Source organism: Carassius gibelio, chromosome A8 (assembly GCF_023724105.1).
Source record: "Carassius gibelio isolate Cgi1373 ecotype wild population from Czech Republic chromosome A8, carGib1.2-hapl.c, whole genome shotgun sequence".
NCBI lineage: Eukaryota > Metazoa > Chordata > Actinopteri > Cypriniformes > Cyprinidae > Carassius > Carassius gibelio.
This window is the reverse complement of record NC_068378.1, coordinates 16029662-16049781: the sequence shown is the minus strand read 5'-3', so window position 1 is coordinate 16049781 and position 20120 is coordinate 16029662. Positions and strand designations below refer to the sequence as shown.

At 36.7% G+C, this 20120-nt stretch overlaps 3 protein-coding genes across 4 annotated transcripts; all 3 read left to right on the top strand.

Annotated features, from left to right (window-relative positions):
* The first annotated feature begins 312 nt into the window (after nucleotides 1-312).
* LOC128018601 (N-alpha-acetyltransferase 80-like) lies at nucleotides 313-5433 on the top strand. 2 transcript variants are annotated; one of them, XM_052604209.1, is made up of 3 exons: nucleotides 313-1276; nucleotides 1455-1613; nucleotides 4382-5428. In XM_052604209.1, coding segments are annotated over exons 2-3 (771 nt in total). In that variant the 5' UTR covers nucleotides 313-1276; nucleotides 1455-1611; the 3' UTR covers nucleotides 5151-5428. The 2 variants fall into 2 exon arrangements, with proteins under 2 accessions (XP_052460169.1, XP_052460170.1); XM_052604210.1 differs by lacking the exon at nucleotides 313-1276 and having other exon boundaries at nucleotides 1551-1613; nucleotides 4382-5433.
* Nucleotides 1629-8211, top strand: LOC128018590 (hyaluronidase-1). The gene is made up of 4 exons (XM_052604195.1): nucleotides 1629-2397; nucleotides 5967-6904; nucleotides 7506-7595; nucleotides 7768-8211. The coding sequence occupies exons 2-4, from the start codon at nucleotides 5969-5971 to the stop codon at nucleotides 8026-8028; spliced, it is 1287 nt and encodes a 428-aa protein (XP_052460155.1). The 5' UTR covers nucleotides 1629-2397; nucleotides 5967-5968; the 3' UTR covers nucleotides 8029-8211.
* Nucleotides 8212-15334: 7123 nt separating this feature from the next.
* On the top strand, nucleotides 15335-20056 carry LOC128018585 (aminomethyltransferase, mitochondrial). The gene is made up of 9 exons (XM_052604185.1): nucleotides 15335-15626; nucleotides 16808-16975; nucleotides 17169-17249; nucleotides 17348-17479; nucleotides 17750-17828; nucleotides 17990-18135; nucleotides 18827-19007; nucleotides 19078-19233; nucleotides 19343-20056. Exons 1-9 carry the CDS (start codon nucleotides 15519-15521, stop codon nucleotides 19519-19521), a joined length of 1230 nt encoding a protein of 409 aa, XP_052460145.1. The 5' UTR covers nucleotides 15335-15518; the 3' UTR covers nucleotides 19522-20056.
* Nucleotides 20057-20120: the final 64 nt, after the last annotated feature.

Below are 20120 nucleotides of genomic sequence, written 5' to 3'. Positions count from 1 at the left end.
ACCATTTAACTGTTTTACAGTATTGAGGCATAATGTTTTTTTGTTTTTTTTTAATCCTGTCATAAAGTTTATAGCAGGTGTTAACAGTGATCAACAAGCATTAATTGTGAAGGGTGGGGTTTATGCAAAATTGATATATATACATTAAAGAACAGAATTAGAAAACAACCAATTTCCTAAATTTCAATGTCCTTGCAAGGTTATTTGAAAAAGAACTAATCAAAATTGGACTACTTACAGATACCTCCAAGTTATTAGTGTTAATCTGGCACCTGGTGCTAATATCCTTAATTATATGATGAAAATAGGAGATTGCATGATGGCGGGCTGCTCTAAGGTGACTGAAAACCTGTGACAGAAAGTTGTCCAGACAAAGACCAAAAGGATGATGCTTTCAGCTATTGCAAGAGAAGCTGATCATTCAGAATCTGTGATTTCTAGAAAATTGCAAGGTTACAATGACATTAATTCAAGTTCCCCAAAAAGGCTTACTGTCCACGGAAGACAAATGAATGCGAAGACAGCACAATGCGGAGACTCGATGGAGAATCGGTTCAACACTGCAGCTTGAATTGCTGTCCAGTGCAGTGCTGAACAGGATAAGGATCTGTCTCTGCAAGTTTAAGAGAATTCAGACTGAAAGTGCTCGCTGCAGTGATGAAGCCTCGTCAAATAGCTGAACTCACCTTTGCTGAGGAGCATGTTGTATGAAGAGAACTGGTTCAAAGTTCACTTTAGTTATGAGAGCAAGTTACATTAATTTGGGTCTGATGGAAAACATTTTCTTCAACTGGGGAAAGACCCTCAAGTTTCATGGTTTGTAGGATGTTTTCTGCAGTTGGGTCTCTTATACAGATACATGGCAGTTAAAAGCAAATGTTTTTTTCTGAATCTCCTTCAGCAACATGCAATTCTTTCCCTGCAGCTTCTTCCCATCAGCCTGCAATTTTCATGCAATGCCACACTGAAAAATGGGGAAAGCAGTTCCTTGATGATAAAACATAGAAATAATGAAAGAGCGGGCCCAGAGTCCTGATCTAAACCCATTTGAAAATCTTCATCAAAGTTATAGCTAAGAAACCCACTAAAGTTACCGAGCTATGGAAGAGACCGGAAGAAGAATGGACTAAGATCACACCACTATTGTGTGTGAATATAATGAGATACTGTGGCTGCAGATGTGTCATTCAAAGCAAGGGCCTCTACACTTTTTACTAATTTCTGACAGCTGTAACCTTCCGAGAGTTTAGACTTTTCATGGACCCAGTGAACAGTGGTATACTTGCTAATATTCCTTCACATTTTAAGTTTTCTCCATTGTGTGAATATATATATATATATATATATATATATATATATATATATATATATATATATATATATATATATATATATATATATATATATATATTAACGTGAGCACTGTTATTCACATAGACAGTAAATTCACGCAGCGGAGCACAGCAGTCGTGTACTTCCTGAAGGCACAAGATGTTGTAGCGTACATGGCCTGTAGTTGGCGATAAATGGACTCGCGCTGCTCCATCTGCTCCACCAGAAGAAGAGGGAGATTCAAAACACAGCTGCTGTGACAGCGATAGAGTTATCAACATGTAGGTATCACAGATGAGCTCTCACATAAACTAATCTGAAATAAAACGCATGTGTCTCTCACAGGCAGTCGAACCATAATCATAACCGCTTTCTGTGTTTGTTCGTTTATCTGTTCATTTCTTTGGTTTGCGGTCTGTCGTGTTGTGCTCTTGTGGCATGCTGTTAATGTTGATTAAAGATGCAAGCCTTTAGTAAATGATTTTATAGACACGACATGATAGTTATTAAGTTCAGACTCTGTTCAGTAACAGTTAGAGGAATGACTCACGAATGACTCACACGTTCGCGTTTTACTTGATACAGAGAAAATGCGTGTTTTCTGTCTGTCTGTTAAACACGATCAGGCTGAATGAAACAAATGCATCATTGGGTTCAGCCAAAATGCGGGGTTTAAGTTTATATGAGGAAAAAAAACATGCAAGTCCAATTATTCCATGAACGTCAAATGGCAGTGCTCTGAATCTCCATATTAGGGTTTCAACATTTATAAGCGCAATCTTCTCAAAAACCCCACACACTTCTCGTCAGTATTTCACACTTTAGCTTGGTAAAGTCGTGAGAGGTGTTTCCTCCCATTACTGATCTCGAACCACACTCTCCATACCAAAATAAAAGTAATTAATTCAAGAGAACGGGCCAAACTGACCTCAGGCCAGTGTTAAAGTGAACTTACAGAGAAAGGGGTCTCTTAAAAGTCTCATAGTTTCCTGATTTGAACCTTCAGTTTCATGAGACACAACTTTTAAACATTAACTGGCAGTTCTGTCTCTCTGAGGGCTGCAGGTGAGGCTGATTGTTTTGGTGTTTACAGTTTGGTAGATTTATGTTTTTATTTATAATGGATTGTGGTTATGGTTTGTGTCAGAACTGAATCTAGGTTTAAATACTTTAGTCCAGTCATGGTTCTTTTCTTTTTTTTTGGCAAAGAAACTATAATTAATTTACATTTACGCTTTTAGCTGACATTTTTATCCAAAGCTACTTATAAAAGAGGAAGCCAACAATGTTCAGTTCTTTATTAGAAAATGATATTAGAAAGCCAGCTAGAAAAGAGAAGAAATGCATGTTACTTTTATATGTGTGGTTCAGTTCATAATTAACCAGTGATGAATTGGTATACTGATATACCAATTTATATATGGCTGATAACCTATAGTCCACTTGGTCAACTGCCGTTGCTTCTCTTGTTGTACTAATACTTGTATGTATTGTGTAAAATGAAAGCTTTTTTCAGTTTCATCTCATTTTGCAGTCATGCAAAACTACTGTAATATATATATATATATGTGTGTGTGTATATATATATATATATATGTATGTGTGTGTGTGTGTATATATATATATATGTATATGTGTGTATGTGTGTATATATATCTATATCTATATATATATATATATATATATATATATATATATATATATATATATATATATATATATATATATGTGTGTGTATATATATATATGTGTATATGTGTGTGTGTGTGTGTATATGTGTATATGTATATGTGTATATATATAGATAATAGCATATTGACCGTTGCCCACCCTGCTCTTTAGGTGTATTGAAAAGAGCCATATCAGATGACTAGAATAAAGGGATAGTTCAGACAAAAATTACAATTATATCATTCCAAAACGATCTCTTGTGGAATATAAAAGGAGATATTTAGTAAAGTGTTTGAGTTTTTTGCCCCCTCCATACGATACATACAAAATGTTATTTTAGGATTCACAGAAAAAAAAAAAAAGCATACAGGTTTGGAGCGACACGAGAGTGATTATTTGCTAATGGATTTTGTTCATTTTTGTTCAAACTAGGCTATCCCTTTAGGGTTTCTTGCATTATTCACTTGGATTCATACATAGGAAATTCAAAGGAATTTTGACTAAGTTTCAAGTTAGTGACTGGAAGTATGTCTAAACTGAACTTAAAAATGTAAATGTATTTATATACACAAATATATATTTGTGTCTTCAGTCATTTTTTTTTTTCTTTTCTAAAGTACAATTCACATTAGCATGAAGTCCATGTGGTATAACAGAGGAATCACACATTCACACCACAACTTCCGCTGCTATTTGGACTTCAACAGATGAAAAAAAAAGTGTTATGAGAAAAAAGAAAACTGCTAATGAAATAGGCTGTTACTGTTGTTATTTGCTTGTGTTTGTTGGTTCAGCGCTGTGAATTACTTACAAATCAGTCTACCTTTTTATTATTCTAACTTTTGTCTTATGGTGATGAAAACTTTTGAGTGTTGCAAACAACTGACAGCTGTTGCACCACATTACAGAAATAACTGGATTTAAAAGAAATCATGTGGATACTCCACCTTTGTTCTTCACAGCTGTTAATGGGGAGGGGGAGAATTGGAAATTAAATCCTTCAAAAGGAAAATCCTTTCATAATTTACTTTGATGTTGTTCCAAACCTGAATGATTTTTCTCATGTGGAATAATTTGAAGGATGTTTCAGCTGTTTTATCTCTCTACAATGAATCAGTGGGGTCCAAAACAACATGATTGGTCCTCTTCCACTTTTATTGTACTGACAAAAAAAAAAAAGAAGATTGAAATGTTTTCAGAATATCTTCTGTGTTCCGCAGAAGAAAAAAGTCATACAGGTTTGGAACAACATGAGGTTGGATAAAAAATAATCTATCCCAAATGAATGAAGACCAAATGAATGTTAATGACGTCTGAGCTGTTCAGTCAGGTGTTGTTACTGGCCCCTGTTGACCCCGTGCCCTTGGCGTGTGTGCAGGTGCGATGGCAACATCAGCTGTGCAGTCGTTCGAATCGAACCTCTTCACGAGCGCTGGGACCTAGTGGAACGTTGTGCAGAATTACTCAGTACCCAATGGCAGCGCAGCATGGGGGCTCGAATTCACTCGCTCCGTCAGTCGAGCCACAGCTATCCAGTGTGTCTCCTGCTGCTGAATGGGGAGAGACAGACTCAAGACGAGAAGCTGATAGGACATGCCCGCTTGTCCTGCGTTCTGGGGAGCCGTAGTCTGTTTGTGGAGTCGGTCGTGGTGTGCACCACATTACGAGGGAAGGGTTATGGCCGTATCCTGATGGAGGGTGTTGAGCGGTATGCCAAAGGACGGGGCTGCACCCGATTGTGTCTTACCACCCATGATAAACAGCACTTCTATGCCCATCTAGGGTTTGTGCTGTCCAAACCTGTCCAAAGTGTTGGGACGCTGGCCTCCTTCATGCCCATGGAGGTGCTTCACAAGTTCTGTAAAAGCACAGAGAAGGAGGAAGAAGGGAAGAAGAGTGATGCTGATTTTAACAATCCTGCATCAACTGTACCTTCCATTTTACCACCACCTCTTCCTCATCTTCCTCCTCCTCCTCCACTCTCCAGTCCTCCTCCACCACCTCCTCTACTCTCCAGTCCTCCTGCTCCTCCACCTCTTCCATCTTGTCCTCCATCATCCTTGGCTCAAGTTACACAGACTCTGGAGCAAACGCCGTACACTGACAACAGAGGGCTGCCCATCTTCTGGATGCACAAGGACATCTGAGACTCTTCAGTCTGTAATAATTCAGGGATACGCAATTACAGTGTTTACAGGACAAGAAGGATCTCATAAACCTGAACTGTTTGAACTGTAATGACTCAAAATACTGTGACAATCTGAAAGTGCCTTCATACAAATGTTTCCTTTGTTTTAACTGCTGAAAAAAATAATAATTGAAAGGATGTATCTTATCACATCTCTCTAAAACAAATTTCACTGGTGAGATTATGAGCTACTTTTAATGGATTGCATCAAAATAAAAATTTTCTATAAACTTTTCAGGTGTTACGCTTGTCATTTCATTGGATCAGTATTTGAGGTTGGGTAGTTGATGCAGATTGTTTACACAGACTTATTGTTAAAATAAGTAATATGTTTTAATGTTTTGAAAAAAAGTCTTCTATGCTCTGTATTTATTTGACCAAATAACAGTAAAAAAAGAACAAATTTGAAATATTACAAATAAAATAAGTTTTCTACTTTTAATATGTTTTAAAATGTAATATATTCCTGTGACGCAAAGCTGAATTTTCAGCAGCCATGACTCAAGAAAATCATGTTGAACTTAGCCTATGGTCTAGCTTAAACTAAAAAAGGGTTTTGTAGATTATTTACTTTTTTCATCAGCTATAAATGTAGTTCCTGTGGCTCAGTGGTAGATTATTGCATTAGCAGAGCAAAAGGATGTAGGTTTAATTCCATGGGAACACACATACTGATTAAAAAAAAAAAAAGTATAGCCTGAATGCACGCTTTGGATAAAAGCGACTGCTAAATGCAAAAATGTAAATAACACTAATTTGTGTGTGTATTTCATAGGCATGTTTCTGAGATTATCTGTTCACCATCCCATCCTCACTTTAGCCCTGTCAATCATTTTGACTACCAGCAACTCTGTTCAGAATATGGTTGAGGGGGAGGAGTCAGTCATCGAGAGGCGTGGCTTTTCAGTGATCTGGAATATACCTACAGCTTGGTGTCAGCATCGATACGGGGTCTTCCTGCCACTACGCGAGTTCAACATCATACATAACTCAAAGCAGAGATTTCAGGGTCAGAATATGAGCATATTTTATCAGCGTCATCTGGGCCTTTACCCCTACATCAACCATCAGGGCTCAAAGATCAATGGTGGCCTGCCTCAACTAGGAATCCTGAGTGCTCACCTCTCATTGGCCAAGGTGCAGATCAATGAGGTATTGAGAAAGACATTCAGCGGATTAGCCGTGCTAGATTGGGAAGAATGGCAGCCTGTATGGATGTGGAACTTTGGGACCAGAATCGTATATAGGAAATTTTCAAAAAAGCTGGTTAGGTGGAAACATCCAGATATGTCAGAAGAGGAAGTGCAATCTGAGGCGAAAGCAGAGTTTGAATTAACAGCAAGAGCATTTATGGAAGAGACCCTACGCCTAGGTGTTCGCCTACGCCCCGAGGGATTATGGGGGTTTTATGGATTTCCCAGTTGCTATAACAATCGTGGCCAAGGACAGAGTGGATACACGGGGCAGTGCCACAATGGAACAGAGACACTGAATGATAAACTGGCATTTTTGTGGCAACACTCCACTGCTTTGTATCCCAGCATTTATTTGTGGCGTAAGATGGCAGGACACACACACGCTCAACTCATGGTGAGACACCGTGTACTTGAGGCTCTCCGAGTGGCATCCCAGCATTCACCTGGCACTGAAGCACTTCCTGTTTTTCCCTACACCAGATTGGCATTCACACACACATTGGAATTTCTTAATCGGGTACCTACAAAAGAACCCTTTAACAGTTTCCACACTGCGTTTTAGATTGTGTTTGTTCTGAGCTCCAGTTTTATCATAATAGAATAGATATTGAAAGAGGAGGGGTTTAGCTTTGAGCTTGTGGCCATATTGTGATTGTTTAATATTTATTAAAACATCACTGTTAAATGTAATCTTTAGTCAATTTCAAAATGTCTTAAACTGTACCTGTTGTGATAGCTCAATTCAACTAGCATTTAAAAGCATTTTATTTAAAATATTTAATATTTAAGTGCTGATTCACACAAGATATTCTTAAACTGTAATATAGTAAAATTTTAATTCTGGTCAAAAGCCATACCAATAGAATAATTATCAGTTATCAGTAATGGCCAGAATATACAGTAATATAAGTATATCAATTTTCAAAATGTTAATTTTCATTGTTATATTTATTTATTCTAAATATTTTTGAATTTTAATATTGGACGATTTTAATTCTGGTCGGAAGCCGTAACAAATAAATAATTATCAGTTATCAGCAATGGCTAGAATATAATATAATTCAGGCTGATCTGACTTTACAAACTACATTCTTGTGCATATGTGTGTATCTTTTCAGACGGATTTGGAGCACACACTAGGTGAGAGTGCTGCTTTAGGTGCCACTGGAGTTGTGTTATGGGGCGAGCTGAGTTTTGCCAAGTCTAAGGTCAGTAGGCCTCACTGTGTGTGTGTGAGGGTTTATAGTCTGTATTTACCTTTGTGCAAGAATCTAAAGCTCCATATAAGTCCAAATGCTTACTATTTGATAATAGACTTGATAATAGCACATATCTTGTTACCTAATGCTGCAGCTGTTATATATTTCTGTCTTTCTCCAGCGGCAGTGCGATCTCTTGCGTGATTACATCAGCTCAGAATTGGGAGAATATGTGGCCTCCCTGCAGGCCGGTGTCAGGAACTGCAGTGAAAGAATGTGTAACGGCCAGGGACGGTGCACTCGGCGGGTCCCTCACTCAGGTTACATGATCCCTCTACATGGTACCCATGAAGTTCCTCCTCTCAGTGACATGATGTCAAAGTTTAAGTGTATCTGCTTTAAAGGATGGAGTGGAGAACACTGTGAGCAAAGAATTTCCTAAGAAAGTATTTGCTGTTCTGAATTTCCATATTATTATAAATCACACACATAATAACAATGACTTTGATTCATCCAACAACAATAAAAGCAAATACATGTTAATGTGAAACTCAGCTTGCAACCCATTTTATTTGTAATGTGACATTTCGGAGTTAAACAGAATAAAAAAAAAATTATAGTTTCAGTTGAGTTTATCCACAAAATGATTGAATGGTGAAAAGGAAGTGTTAAAAATCAAAACAGAGTAAGATTAGCTAAAACTAAAAAGCTATTTAGCTGTAACTCACCATCATCTAACATCACCATCATGAAGAAACCGAGACAGACTAAATCCAGAAGAACTGTGGCAATGTCCAAGATGCTTCAAGAAACCTACAGTACTTTGAAAAGTTTTTCACACTTGTGTAAAAATGCTCTAAAATAAGGATGCTGTCAAAAAATAATCTCAAAAATAGATTTACTTTATCAGTTAACTACTATTAAACTAAATTAAATCAACATTTAGTGTGCGTTAAAAAAAGCTTTTTTGTGCACTTTCAGGTATTGCAAGTAGGTTTCTTGAAGCATTTTGGAGACGTTGCCAGTTCATCTGGATTTAGTCTGTCTCAGTTTGTTCTGTTTCTTCATGTTATTCTAGACGGACTGAATAATGAGATCAGATCTCTGTGTCGAGCACTGGCCGTTGTCAGACTCCTTGTGCAAACAAAAATCTTATTTAATTATTACAATTAATGGAAAAATAAATGTTTGCAAATGTAAACTGATACTTCCTACTGACGCACTACAGCAAAAGATAGAAATAACTGACTTAAAACATTTTTTAGTTGGTTAAAATACTTGTGTTTTAATCATTTTGGCCACCACTATACAAGTATTTAGTTAGTGTAAGCACTGAAAGACATCTGCAGTGCTTCAAGGGATTGAACGGTTAGTAAAGAAGTCTTCTATGATGATTTGCTTGATTCTAATCTCTTGATTGGTTTGCAGAATCATGGGTAATGTCCAATTCTGCTGTTGAACACATTACTAATAAAAAAAGGTTACAAAAATGTTTGTAACCAAGTTTAAATAATGTTGTCTGTCGACTTTAGCAAAGGCATAGATTAATAACCTCATATATCATAGTAAGTCTGACATTAAAAGGTTTTTAAGTTATCATTCTACCATTGAGAAAATGAATAGGATTTCTACTTCTGGACCCAACTGTTGTGCTCTATAACCCCAAAGCCTAAGTGACAAGCAGAGTCTAAGGTACTGTAAGTTATTTCAAGAAGCTAGTTGTATTTTTGATGAAAGATTACGAAGACATTTTTGTTATTTGTAATAATGTGCACAGATAAACCTTTCACAATAAAACCAGGACTCCACAAAATGTGAGAACATTTTCATTTATATTTATTATTGTTTAAAAAAAACATTTAAATAGAATATTATGGTCTATATAATTATTTACAGTCGTTCTACAATCACTTACAATTGCTCACAATAGTGGAAGTTCTTGCGCATTCAAAACACCCTTGATAAAGCATGTTTTACACTACAGTTTAATGTTTGTTAGAGTGATAATGAATTTAAATATAATTACAAGTATGATTATTCATTTTTTTGTGTGTCGTTTTGTGTTATCAGTTGCTGTAGTGAAACTAATCTAGCCAGTTGCCGACTAGTGTGTAAGCATTTAAGTGTACAAAACAATACTGGTGAAATGTCCATTAATTAATATATTATTGTCCAGTTACACTACACAAAAATCAGCAGACCAAGTAAACGTTTTTAAGCAAGATAATGGATTCCACTAAAGTACTAGAAGCCTTTAAGACAGAATCACACATGTTGATGTGAAGTAATCGGTGCTCTTCTATTCTTGTCACAGTGCAGTAATGTTTCTCCTGTGGATCTGTTGAATGATTTGTTGTTATGGTCGCTGCACTGTGAGGTTGATGTGCAGCTTGTGCAGCTCTTGTAGGAGTTCCGAGATTTCTTCAGCTGTTTCCTGTTTCTGTTTCACCATCTCCAAAAGTGTGTGGAGAGCACTGCTCTGCTGGACTGGAGGGTTAGCAACAGAAAACACATTATTTGATGAAACAACAGGCAACAAAAACCGCAGTCAAAATAAGACAGAGAAATACATAGAAATATAATCCAGCTCCGAAAAGGGCAATTCAGACAACTTTTGCAACAGCATGCAAAGTTTCTCGGCACAACAGTTTTGCAAGGACCCAAAAAGTTTTGAGACTTAAAACACACCTTTGCGGGAAATGCAAAGGATTTGTAAAAGAAAACAACTGGGAACACAACTATGAGAACACAAAAGCATTGAAATGTAATTTCCTCTCGTCTGATTTTTTTCTATCACCAAATCCCCTTAAGGTCTCTGTATAGTGTAAATTACAAGATTATGCTACAAAAGCAATCATTGGTCCTTGACTTGTATTGAAGCCAAAACATTTCTTTTAGTCCAGCCTTCAAACATTAACTTTATAATTTCAGCTTTAACAATCAGATTTACTCACCTAAAAAACTGAAGATAAGAATGAGAGTAAGGAGGAACGCAACAATGGCTGCACAAGCTAAAACATAGTGCCGCCTAGTGGAAGTGCATTTGTCATTCGGTCTGCTCACACAGGGCCTTCTGACTGGTTGACCTGTTTGATAGACAACTCCTTGATCTTGCATCTGGAGGTTCCCATTGGAGGTCGGAGGTGGTGGACGGGGTGGCTGAACAGCTGATAGTGAGAGGTGGGTTTGAGTTTTATAGAAATTAGTAAGGATTTCAAAGTCATACATACACTGTCTGACATGATGAAATACCTTTGCTGTGCTGTTCAGAGTGTGTGCGGTGCAGGTCATTGATAGAGTCAACGGAATAGAGCTCAATCTCTGTCAGGTCTCGCTCGCTGACACGAACAAATGCTGGAGGAGGAGAAGGAGTGGACTTCATGATCACTCCCACCACTGACAGACAGAGAATGAAAACCTGATTCAAAGATTCAAAAATCAACATGTTATTTTGTGTACGATTCTGTCTTTTATAGAACACAAAATACATTTTGCATTGGTCTCACTTTTCCATGCAATTACAATGAATGGAGACCAGAGATTTTAAAATAAAATAAAAAAAAGGATTTAAAAACATCAACAACAAAAAAACACCACCATGAAAGTGCTCCATACAACTTCTGCACAATATTGCAAATATTTAAAAGTAATATGATTACCTTAATGTGAAATTTCAGTCACTGTAATTCCATGGGATGGAGCAAGGAAAACGGTCTTCAAATTTTCACCTTTTGCATTTCCATTAAGATGACATGAGGGTAAATAAATGAAGGCAGTATTATAAGTTTGAGTGAACTATTTCTCCTAACAAAAGCAAAAGATATATACAGTATGTTAGCTAAATGCTAAAGTAAGTATGGAAAATTAAGGGAAAAGCCATTACATTTTACAGTTAAAACATATTTACCGATGTTAAATATGCTTTTATATATAAGTTTGAGGCTGTAGTGAATAGCTGTATTAATATCAAACATTTTGCCAACTTTGATGCATGACTCAAACCAGTTTAAGTCTGATATTGAATAAACATGGACATTTGTTTGTTTGGTAGCCTACTGTTCACAATAACACACACACACACACACACACACACACACACACACACACACACATAATATATATATATATATATGTGTGTGTGTGTGTGTGTTTATATCAGGTTTAGAGAGTAAAACGGAATAGAATAGAACCCATTTGAATAGTCTCCGATTAATTTTGGCTGAATAGACTGAACAAAGATTAGCAAATGATCTCATGTTTGATGTCTCTCTATGGTCCACATATGCGCACTAACTCAAAACTGCACAATTTCTTAGTGGTAAACTGATGTCTGTCAAGGTGTAGACTTACCCTCTGATTGTGTGTTCATCAAACGCTAATAAACGTCTGTGGGTCGTAGTGTTGTTGACAAACACTAAAGAAAAGCCAGAGAAACCGCCGTGATTTGAACGGTATGAAATGATCTGTGTCCGTCTCGTCCGCCTGGCACCTCTACCCCTAAATACAGCTCAAAATCCCCAGACCCAAAATAGCTGCTGCCTCATGGACGAGAAGAACGGTTATTTATAGGTTTGGGACCAAACAATCATTCAGTTACATGTTGACTTTGTGTATATTCTAATACAAAACTCTTAATATTGCAAGAGAATGTCTTAATATGCAGCTTTATAGTAAGAATGTGTTCTTATATATCCATTATGTCTTAAATTGTCTTAGGGTAATATCAAAAGTACAACATAAAAAAATGTTTGTACGTTTTCTTGAAGACTAAGCAAAATTGAGTTGTAAGCTAGCTAGCGTTGGGAACCGAGATCAGATCATGTGTTATATCGATTCTCGAACCAATGAATCGGTTCCTTTTGGCGGATCAAAAGCGCACACGATCGGCGTAGTTCTCGAACTAATGATTCTTATGACGAATCAATCCGAATAATGAACAACGTGTTACTATGTTCAAATTAATGAAAATTAAATGATAAATAAAAACCTGACAATTAGATAATAAAATTAAATAATACATAAATAAATTCAAACAAAAAATGATTAATAGATCTGACATTTCTGTTCCCTCATTTCTGAAATGATGAATGCTACACCTCTGGGGCTAACTTAATTATTGAAAGATACATTAAAAGGTCTCTTCTTAACACACCTTTGTAAGAAATGTGTTTCTTATTTGGGTGGGTGACGTGACATGGCAGTTTTGCTGTCTTCAGTGTCAAACATGTATGAATGCAAAATATATTTGCCAAAAACCTTCTCAATATTGTGCAGAACATTATGCTTTATGTGAACATATTCAACATTAAAACGGTTCATAACTAATTTTTTCAGAATTTTCAACCAAACATAACAAAACTCGTATGCTGTGACTGTCCGGCACTTGTTTCTCAAAGTGAGAACTTGAATAAAACAAAAAAAAATAAATGCAAAAATTCTCAAAAAAATACAGACAAATAATACAGATGTCTATTTGTGAGCCTACTCTTTTCAAAGTCCAAGCATAATGTTTTGAGTCAGTTCTAATCAAAAAGATTTTGTCACACAAATCAAATTCATATGGTGTGACACTATTTTGGGATATTTGAACGGACAACTGTTTTGACACCCTTGGGAAGGAGAGGACCTTCTTCAGCAATGTTGTACAGAACTAGCAGTGTATTTCTACTGTTCAACCTGAGGTGAGTCATCATTTTTATTTTTACAATAAATCAGATCTTGTTGGCACTCTGACAAAAGTCCCACTTCCAGATGTCTTTTGGTGTGACACATTTTTTTATAAAAATGCAAAAGAAATGTTATTATTTTGTCATAATTATATGTAAATCTATGCTGCTTTGTTATAGCTAGCATGTTGTTAGTATGCTAATGTGTAGCTACAAGACTCAAGGTTGTGCTAAGTGCAGAAAACATCATATGGTGTGACATGTCTGCCTGTCACGCCATATGATTTGATTGTCACACCATATGATATGAATTGTAATTCCCTGCATATATAACAATAAATAACAAAGTCCAATGTATGTTTTGTCTTTTTAAACATTTATTTGGGTCAATCATCACAAAAAAGTTTAGTTTAGTTTAATTCGGTGATACAGATTTCTAGTTCATCAGACAGACACCGTAGATCCCTTCACAGAAACCTTAGAATGCTGTTTAAGTCTAAACAATGTTGTCTTCATCTCAAACCATTAATTTCCTTTTTTTTTTGTCAACTTGAGGCAGATAATGATGACAAGTGCAGACAGGACAAAGAGATACAGGGAGAGGTTTGCTACGTGGCCTAATGGTTAGAGTGTTGGACTCCCAATCGAAGGGTTGTGGGTTCTAGTCTCGGGCCGGACGGGATTGTGGGTGGGGGTAGTGCATGAACAGCTCTCTCTACACCTTCAATACCACGACTTAGGTGCCCTTGAGCAAGGCATTGAACCCCCAACTGCTCCCCGGGCACCGCAGCATAAATGGCTGCCCACTGCTCCGGGTGTGTGCTCACAGTGTGTGTGTGTGTTCACTGCTCTGTGTGTGTGCATTTCGGATGGGTTAAATGCAGAGCACAAATTCTGAGTATGGGTCACCATACTTGGCTGAATGTCACTTCACTTTCACTTTCACTACTCTCTCCAAATTTGACTGGCTTATGTACAATGGAGTCTAGATGAACTGATTTATTTGTGGATCCACTCAGCTACGTTGTATGTTCACGGTTCATATGATATTAAAAAATTGGTTGTTTTACTTATTTTAATACATATTGCAGACCAGTTTTGAATTGAAATGAAATTTGATACACAAACATATGTTCATATGGTTCATACAATATTAAAACAATGTTTGTTTTATTGTTAAATATCAAATAAATCAATAAAATTTGAATATTGCCTTGCAGCATTTAAGAGTGGTTAAATATTTCCTGCCATATGAGTGATCAGTACTCACCAATAAGTAGGATAATACATGGTTTGCATTGACACATGGCGACATTATCATATGGTGTGACACTATATCATTTGGTGTGACATTCCAAATTGTGAAAATAACATACCTTTATTAATGATAAAACCTGAAAATGTTCATGGAATACATAGAAAATAGTATCAGCAAGAGTCTCAAATATTTTTATAATTTTCTAGCAAGGTTTGTCACAATAAATAGAAAAAATGTTGAAAGACCGACGGCATAGGTCTCACATTGAGCAATGTTTAAAAAAATAATACACAAATTTAATTAATTTTCACAAAACTATAATGGATCACAGTTTAGTTATGATAAATGACTTTGATAAAGTGAGTAACTTAAGAAAGATATAATCCATTTTCAGTTTATATACAATTATTTTCATGTCACACCATATGACGATTGTAAGCACTAATACAACAAATTGTCACATAAATTCTGATTCCAACTGAAAATTTTGAAACAACATATGTTTCTATAAAGATGAGAGTTAGTAGAACAAAAGTCAACCATTTTTATGCCTGTTATTTGAAATTTTTGAAAAAACACTTTTTTATGGTACATATGTCACTGACCCATTTGCTCTTTTCTGTTGAAATAAGAAATCATATTATTTGTAAACTGACTAGCTCAGTAAATAACAAAATTTGGGATTTTTATTGTATTGCCATTAGATTTTTTACCTAAATATTAATTCATCGAAAGCACTAAAATAATTGTTATATTCCTCGCCAAACACATCCCTCTTTTTTTTGCTGCGGTCCTCAAATGTCTTATGCGCCATCGTTTACCGGAAGATTAATTCCGATAAAAGTGTCTGTGGGGAACTGCTCGACAGCACGTGTACGTCAGGAATTCCAACTACATTTCCCAGGATTCTCTGATTTCACTGGCTTGTTTTGCTGTGAAAGCAGTGTGAGAGTCGACAGTGACTGCGCTGGGCTTTTGAACAACTCGTGTGTAGCTGAAAACAACAACATGCTTGCTCGGGCTTTTGGAAACGGCCTCTGTAACCGACTTTCAAGGGAAACGCGAACTGTCGGTCTGGTGGCAACGGGGCGGCAGGATAGGCAAGCTTCCACAGAGGTATGCACGGAACTGGCATCATTTAAAACATCATAAGCTATGCAAACGTTAAACAACTTAATATAAACCTATGTCTTTGTAAAACCTTTGCAGAAGTCTTATTTCCTGCAAAGTTCGAGAAGGGAAAGTTTGCACTTGGTGCGTTTCAGTATAATGCCCTGACTCCTGAGGTGATGTTGAATGTAGTGCCGTTTGAGGGGTCTGTTTTGGCTCAGGGTGTCGTTCATGCACGAGGAACACTGGCATCTGCTGTGTTCTCCGCTCGAGCTGCTGCACTAATGAAGAGCACGAGCGCGTCCATCCGTGCAGAGTCCTCGTGGCTTGGACTGTGTGAATCACTGAAACACACAAGCTGCGGTCCAACTCATAGGGTCCCTATGCAGAGTTCACTGCTCCCAAAATATAGTCTTTGTCCCAACACACTGTTTGTAAGAGTTCACCTAACATGACAAAATGTGTTCATTCTGAAAACCCTGTACGTCATCTAACGTAGACAGCACTCGAGTCGCAAATTATGTTATGTTGTGTCTATGAGCCTTTTTAACTTAATCGAAATTGTATATTTTAGGTTAGGCAACTGCTCAGATTTTTTTTATTATTAATAAATTATTATTATTATTATTATTATTTACAAATCTTTTTTTCGTTGTTAGTTCATTTTCAATGGTCCTGTGGTGGGACAAATTAAAACGTATTGATATATTCTATGCAATCTCTCAATATGATCTTATGAAAACTGTATGCGTAATAATGCCAGTAACAGTGATGAAATAATTAGACTGAATCACTGGTAGTCACAAGGCATTGAATTCTCTTGAATTTTCCAGTTTGAGCGTGTGATGTATTACCTAATGTAATAAAGATAAAGCCTCAAGCCCACGTGTACTCTCTGTGGATCAGATAGTGTTTTAGTGTCTCATTCAGACTGCTTAGCTGACTTTGGACTGGTTTCGTAAACTGTAAATAGCTAATGTGGCCTAATGTAAGATAAAAAATGGGCAGACTAGTTGGTAGGCTCCAGCTCTTGAGGTCAAAGGTCACAGTATCTTAAGCTGACGTAATAACACACCACAAATTATACTATATTGTGTTACTGTAATAATTCTTGTTATTATTTACTGTTTTATATGAATATTAACTTTATCCAACAGGTTTATTTGCATTGATTTTTCTGTGTCTAGGTGGTGCTCAAGAAGACCCCGCTGTATGACTTCCACAGAGCTCAGGGTGGTAAGATGGTGGAGTTTGCAGGATGGAGTATGCCTGTGCAATACAAAGACAGTCACATTAACTCACACATGCACACACGCCAGCACTGCTCCATCTTCGACGTCAGTCACATGCTGCAGGTCAGTGTGTAGACATTTCATGTACTGTACGTAGACCAATTCATATGGTTTGTTTTGATCTAAAACATGGTTTAAAAATTAAGTAAAAGATCAGCTTAAAATGCCACATTTGACCTGCAATATTGGCTTTCTATTATTTTAAGACTGTAGTTTGAAGTGTGTCTAATGAATATTTGCTGTTTTCTCCACATAGACTAAAGTCCATGGTAGAGACAGAGTGAAGTTCATAGAGTCTCTGATTGTTGGAGACATTGCTGAACTAAAAGACAACCAGGTAACACTAACAAACACACACACACACACATAATGGTCAACTTTAGTAGAAAAAAAAAGCACAAGAAATATTAAGTCTCTTTTTTTTTTTTTCTCTAGGGCACTCTCTCTCTCTTCACAAACACTAAAGGAGGAATCATGGATGATCTGATAGTGACCAAGACAGATCAGGGTTACCTGTATGTTGTCTCCAATGCTGGCTGTGCGGACAAAGACTCTGCTCATATGCAGGCAAGTACAGTTAATGATCAGTAAACATATTCATTTACTTGATTCTGATTGGTTGATCAGGGCATTCAAATATTCTTGTATAATGACTGGAAAATATTAACCTCCTTATACACCACTAGAGGGCGTCAAAGTTCCTTAACATTTGTAATTTCCATTTTTTTTGTCTTTTTTTTTTTTTTTTTATGCAGTCAGTCTATTTATAATTTTTATTTGTGTATATTTATTTGCTTACACATGTATTTTTTCAGATTTATGTTCATTTTTTTGTAGGCCCGACTGCAGGAGTTTAAAGCAGCAGGTCATGATGTTGATTTGGAGTTCATGGAAGAAAGTCTTATTGCTCTGCAGGGTAAGTCATGGGTCTGTGGAATACTTGCATTGTAATACTGACCACATTCCTGTTTTATATTTTTTATAATACATTAGTGTGTATGTTATTTAAATGCATTATGTAAATTTTTGGGGCATTCGATTTTACATCGGTTATATGTTTATTCATATTGTATGCAGGCCCATCAATGGCCCAGGTTCTGCAGAAAGGTGTGGGTGATGACCTCAGAAAGCTGACCTTTATGACCAGTGTTTTGACCCCAGTGTTTGGCATTCAGGGCTGTAGGGTCACACGCTGCGGATATACAGGGGAGGATGGAGTTGAGGTGGGTCTGATCTCCATCTGACTGTATGACAACTAGACTGAAATTATTTACTATTGTTCAAAAGTTTGAGGTTTTTAAATAAATTAATACTTTTATTTAACAAAGACGCACTCAACTGGTCAAAAGTGACAGTTAAGACAATGTTACAAAAGATTTGTTTAAGGTTTCTATTCATCAAAAAAAAAAAAAAATTTCCACAGAAATATTAAGCAGTTAAACTTTTTTCAACATTGATAATAAAAATAATGTTTATTGAGCTCCAAATCAGCATATTAGAATAATTTCTGAAGGATCATGTGACTCTGAAGTACCAGTAATGACTGCTGAAGATTCAGCTTTGCCACCACAGGAATAAATAGAAAAGTTATTTTAAATGGTAATAATTGTTCACAATATTTCTGTTTTACTGTATTTTAATCAAATAAATGCAGCCTTGGTGATTATAAAAGACTTTCTTAAAAAAAAAAGAATTCTTAGACTCCAGACTTTTCTGTTTTCATTAAAATCATTAGAGGCACCCCCCCTCTCTTTTAATTATTAAGTTATTTGTTACAGTGTAAGAACTGTTAGATATGTCTGATTAATCTAGCTATTAAACATCCTTTTTAATAGCTAGTTTTAAACCCTTTTATGTTTTGGCATGTCTGTAAAGTTTATGTTCTTGTATTTACTGTATTTATGATTTATTCAGATCTCAGTACCAAGTGAAGACGTTGTCTCACTGACTGAAAAGTTGTTAGCTGATGGTGAGGTGAAACTCGCTGGTCTCGGAGCCAGAGACAGTCTCAGGCTGGAGGCGGGACTTTGTCTCTATGGCAATGACATTGATGAGACCACCACACCTGTGGAAGCAAGTCTTGTTTGGACTATAGGTGCGTCAAGTCTTTTATTATCATATCCCATGCATGTTTATTGAATGCTAATGTATTTGTGTGTGTTAAGGTAAGCGTCGTCGACAGGCACAAGATTTTCCCGGTGCTGACATCATTGTTCCACAAATAAAGGCCAAGACTCTGAGAAAGAGAGTGGGACTGATCTCCGCAGGACCACCTGTCAGACAGCACACACCAATCCTGTCATCTGACGGCAGGGTTATAGGTAACAAATGTATTTGTATTTAAAGGAGTAGTTTAATATCATCATAATTTATTCACCGATATGTCATTCTGAACCTGTATGATTTTCTTTACTGCCCACATTTTTTTAGGGGAGGTCACCAGTGGATGCCCATCTCCCTGCCTCAAACAAAATGTTGCCATGGGCTATGTGGAAGCTGGCTTCAGTAAAGTGGGCACATCAATCCAGGTGGAAGTGAGGAAGAAAGCAGTGCAGGCAGTGGTCAGCAAGATGCCATTCGTGCCCACCAAGTACTACATGGGCCAGTAGACCTACAGATTATAAAACCTTCTGTGTTTATGAGAGGGTCTGTTGAAGACCGGTCTGGTAGTATTTAGCAGTGGAGGTCTCTGCTACTTGATTGTCAGTGGAATGGAGACCAACATTAGAGATTACACAAAACCTGAGACATACACCAGCGTTGAGCAATTGAACAAATGCAAACTTTAAAACACAAACATAATTTACTTCCATTTGAATGACATTCCAGGACGTTCTGTAATAATTGCACAACATTTTGGCCACTTCACCAGAAATTCAAATCAAATTGAATGTCAGAATGTGGGAAAGGACCACTTGCTGTTTCTGTGTGTGTGTCTAACATAGAGCACTTAAAATGTTAGTTTGAGTGTGGGAAGTTGACGTCTGTTTTAAAGACTACTGACTCAGATTCCTTTAATAAGTTTGCCACACATCTGGTTCATTTTATGCCAGTGTACTGTTTTAGTGTCATAGCTTTATGATGTAAAATTATAAAATAATTAACAAAGCTAATCTGAATGAGATAAATTATATTAGAAAGATGCCTAATTGTTGAGTAGGTTGTCATGGTGTAGTATTATTAATGTCATTAAGTTTAGAACACATCA

Excerpts from the sequence above, each read along its gene's own strand:
- LOC128018585 (XM_052604185.1), top strand. The coding sequence starts at position 15,519 with ATGCTTGCTCGGGCTTTTGGAAACGGCCTCTGTAACCGACTTTCAAGG. Across the intron at positions 19,008-19,077 it reads AAGTCTTGTTTGGACTATAG|GTAAGCGTCGTCGACAGGCA; the intron begins GTGCGTCAAGTC and ends GTGTGTGTTAAG. Across the intron at positions 19,234-19,342 it reads ATCTGACGGCAGGGTTATAG|GGGAGGTCACCAGTGGATGC; the intron begins GTAACAAATGTA and ends ACATTTTTTTAG.
- LOC128018590 (XM_052604195.1), top strand. The coding sequence starts at position 5,969 with ATGTTTCTGAGATTATCTGTTCACCATCCCATCCTCACTTTAGCCCTG. Across the intron at positions 6,905-7,505 it reads CATTGGAATTTCTTAATCGG|ACGGATTTGGAGCACACACT; the intron begins GTACCTACAAAA and ends GTATCTTTTCAG. Across the intron at positions 7,596-7,767 it reads TGAGTTTTGCCAAGTCTAAG|CGGCAGTGCGATCTCTTGCG; the intron begins GTCAGTAGGCCT and ends GTCTTTCTCCAG.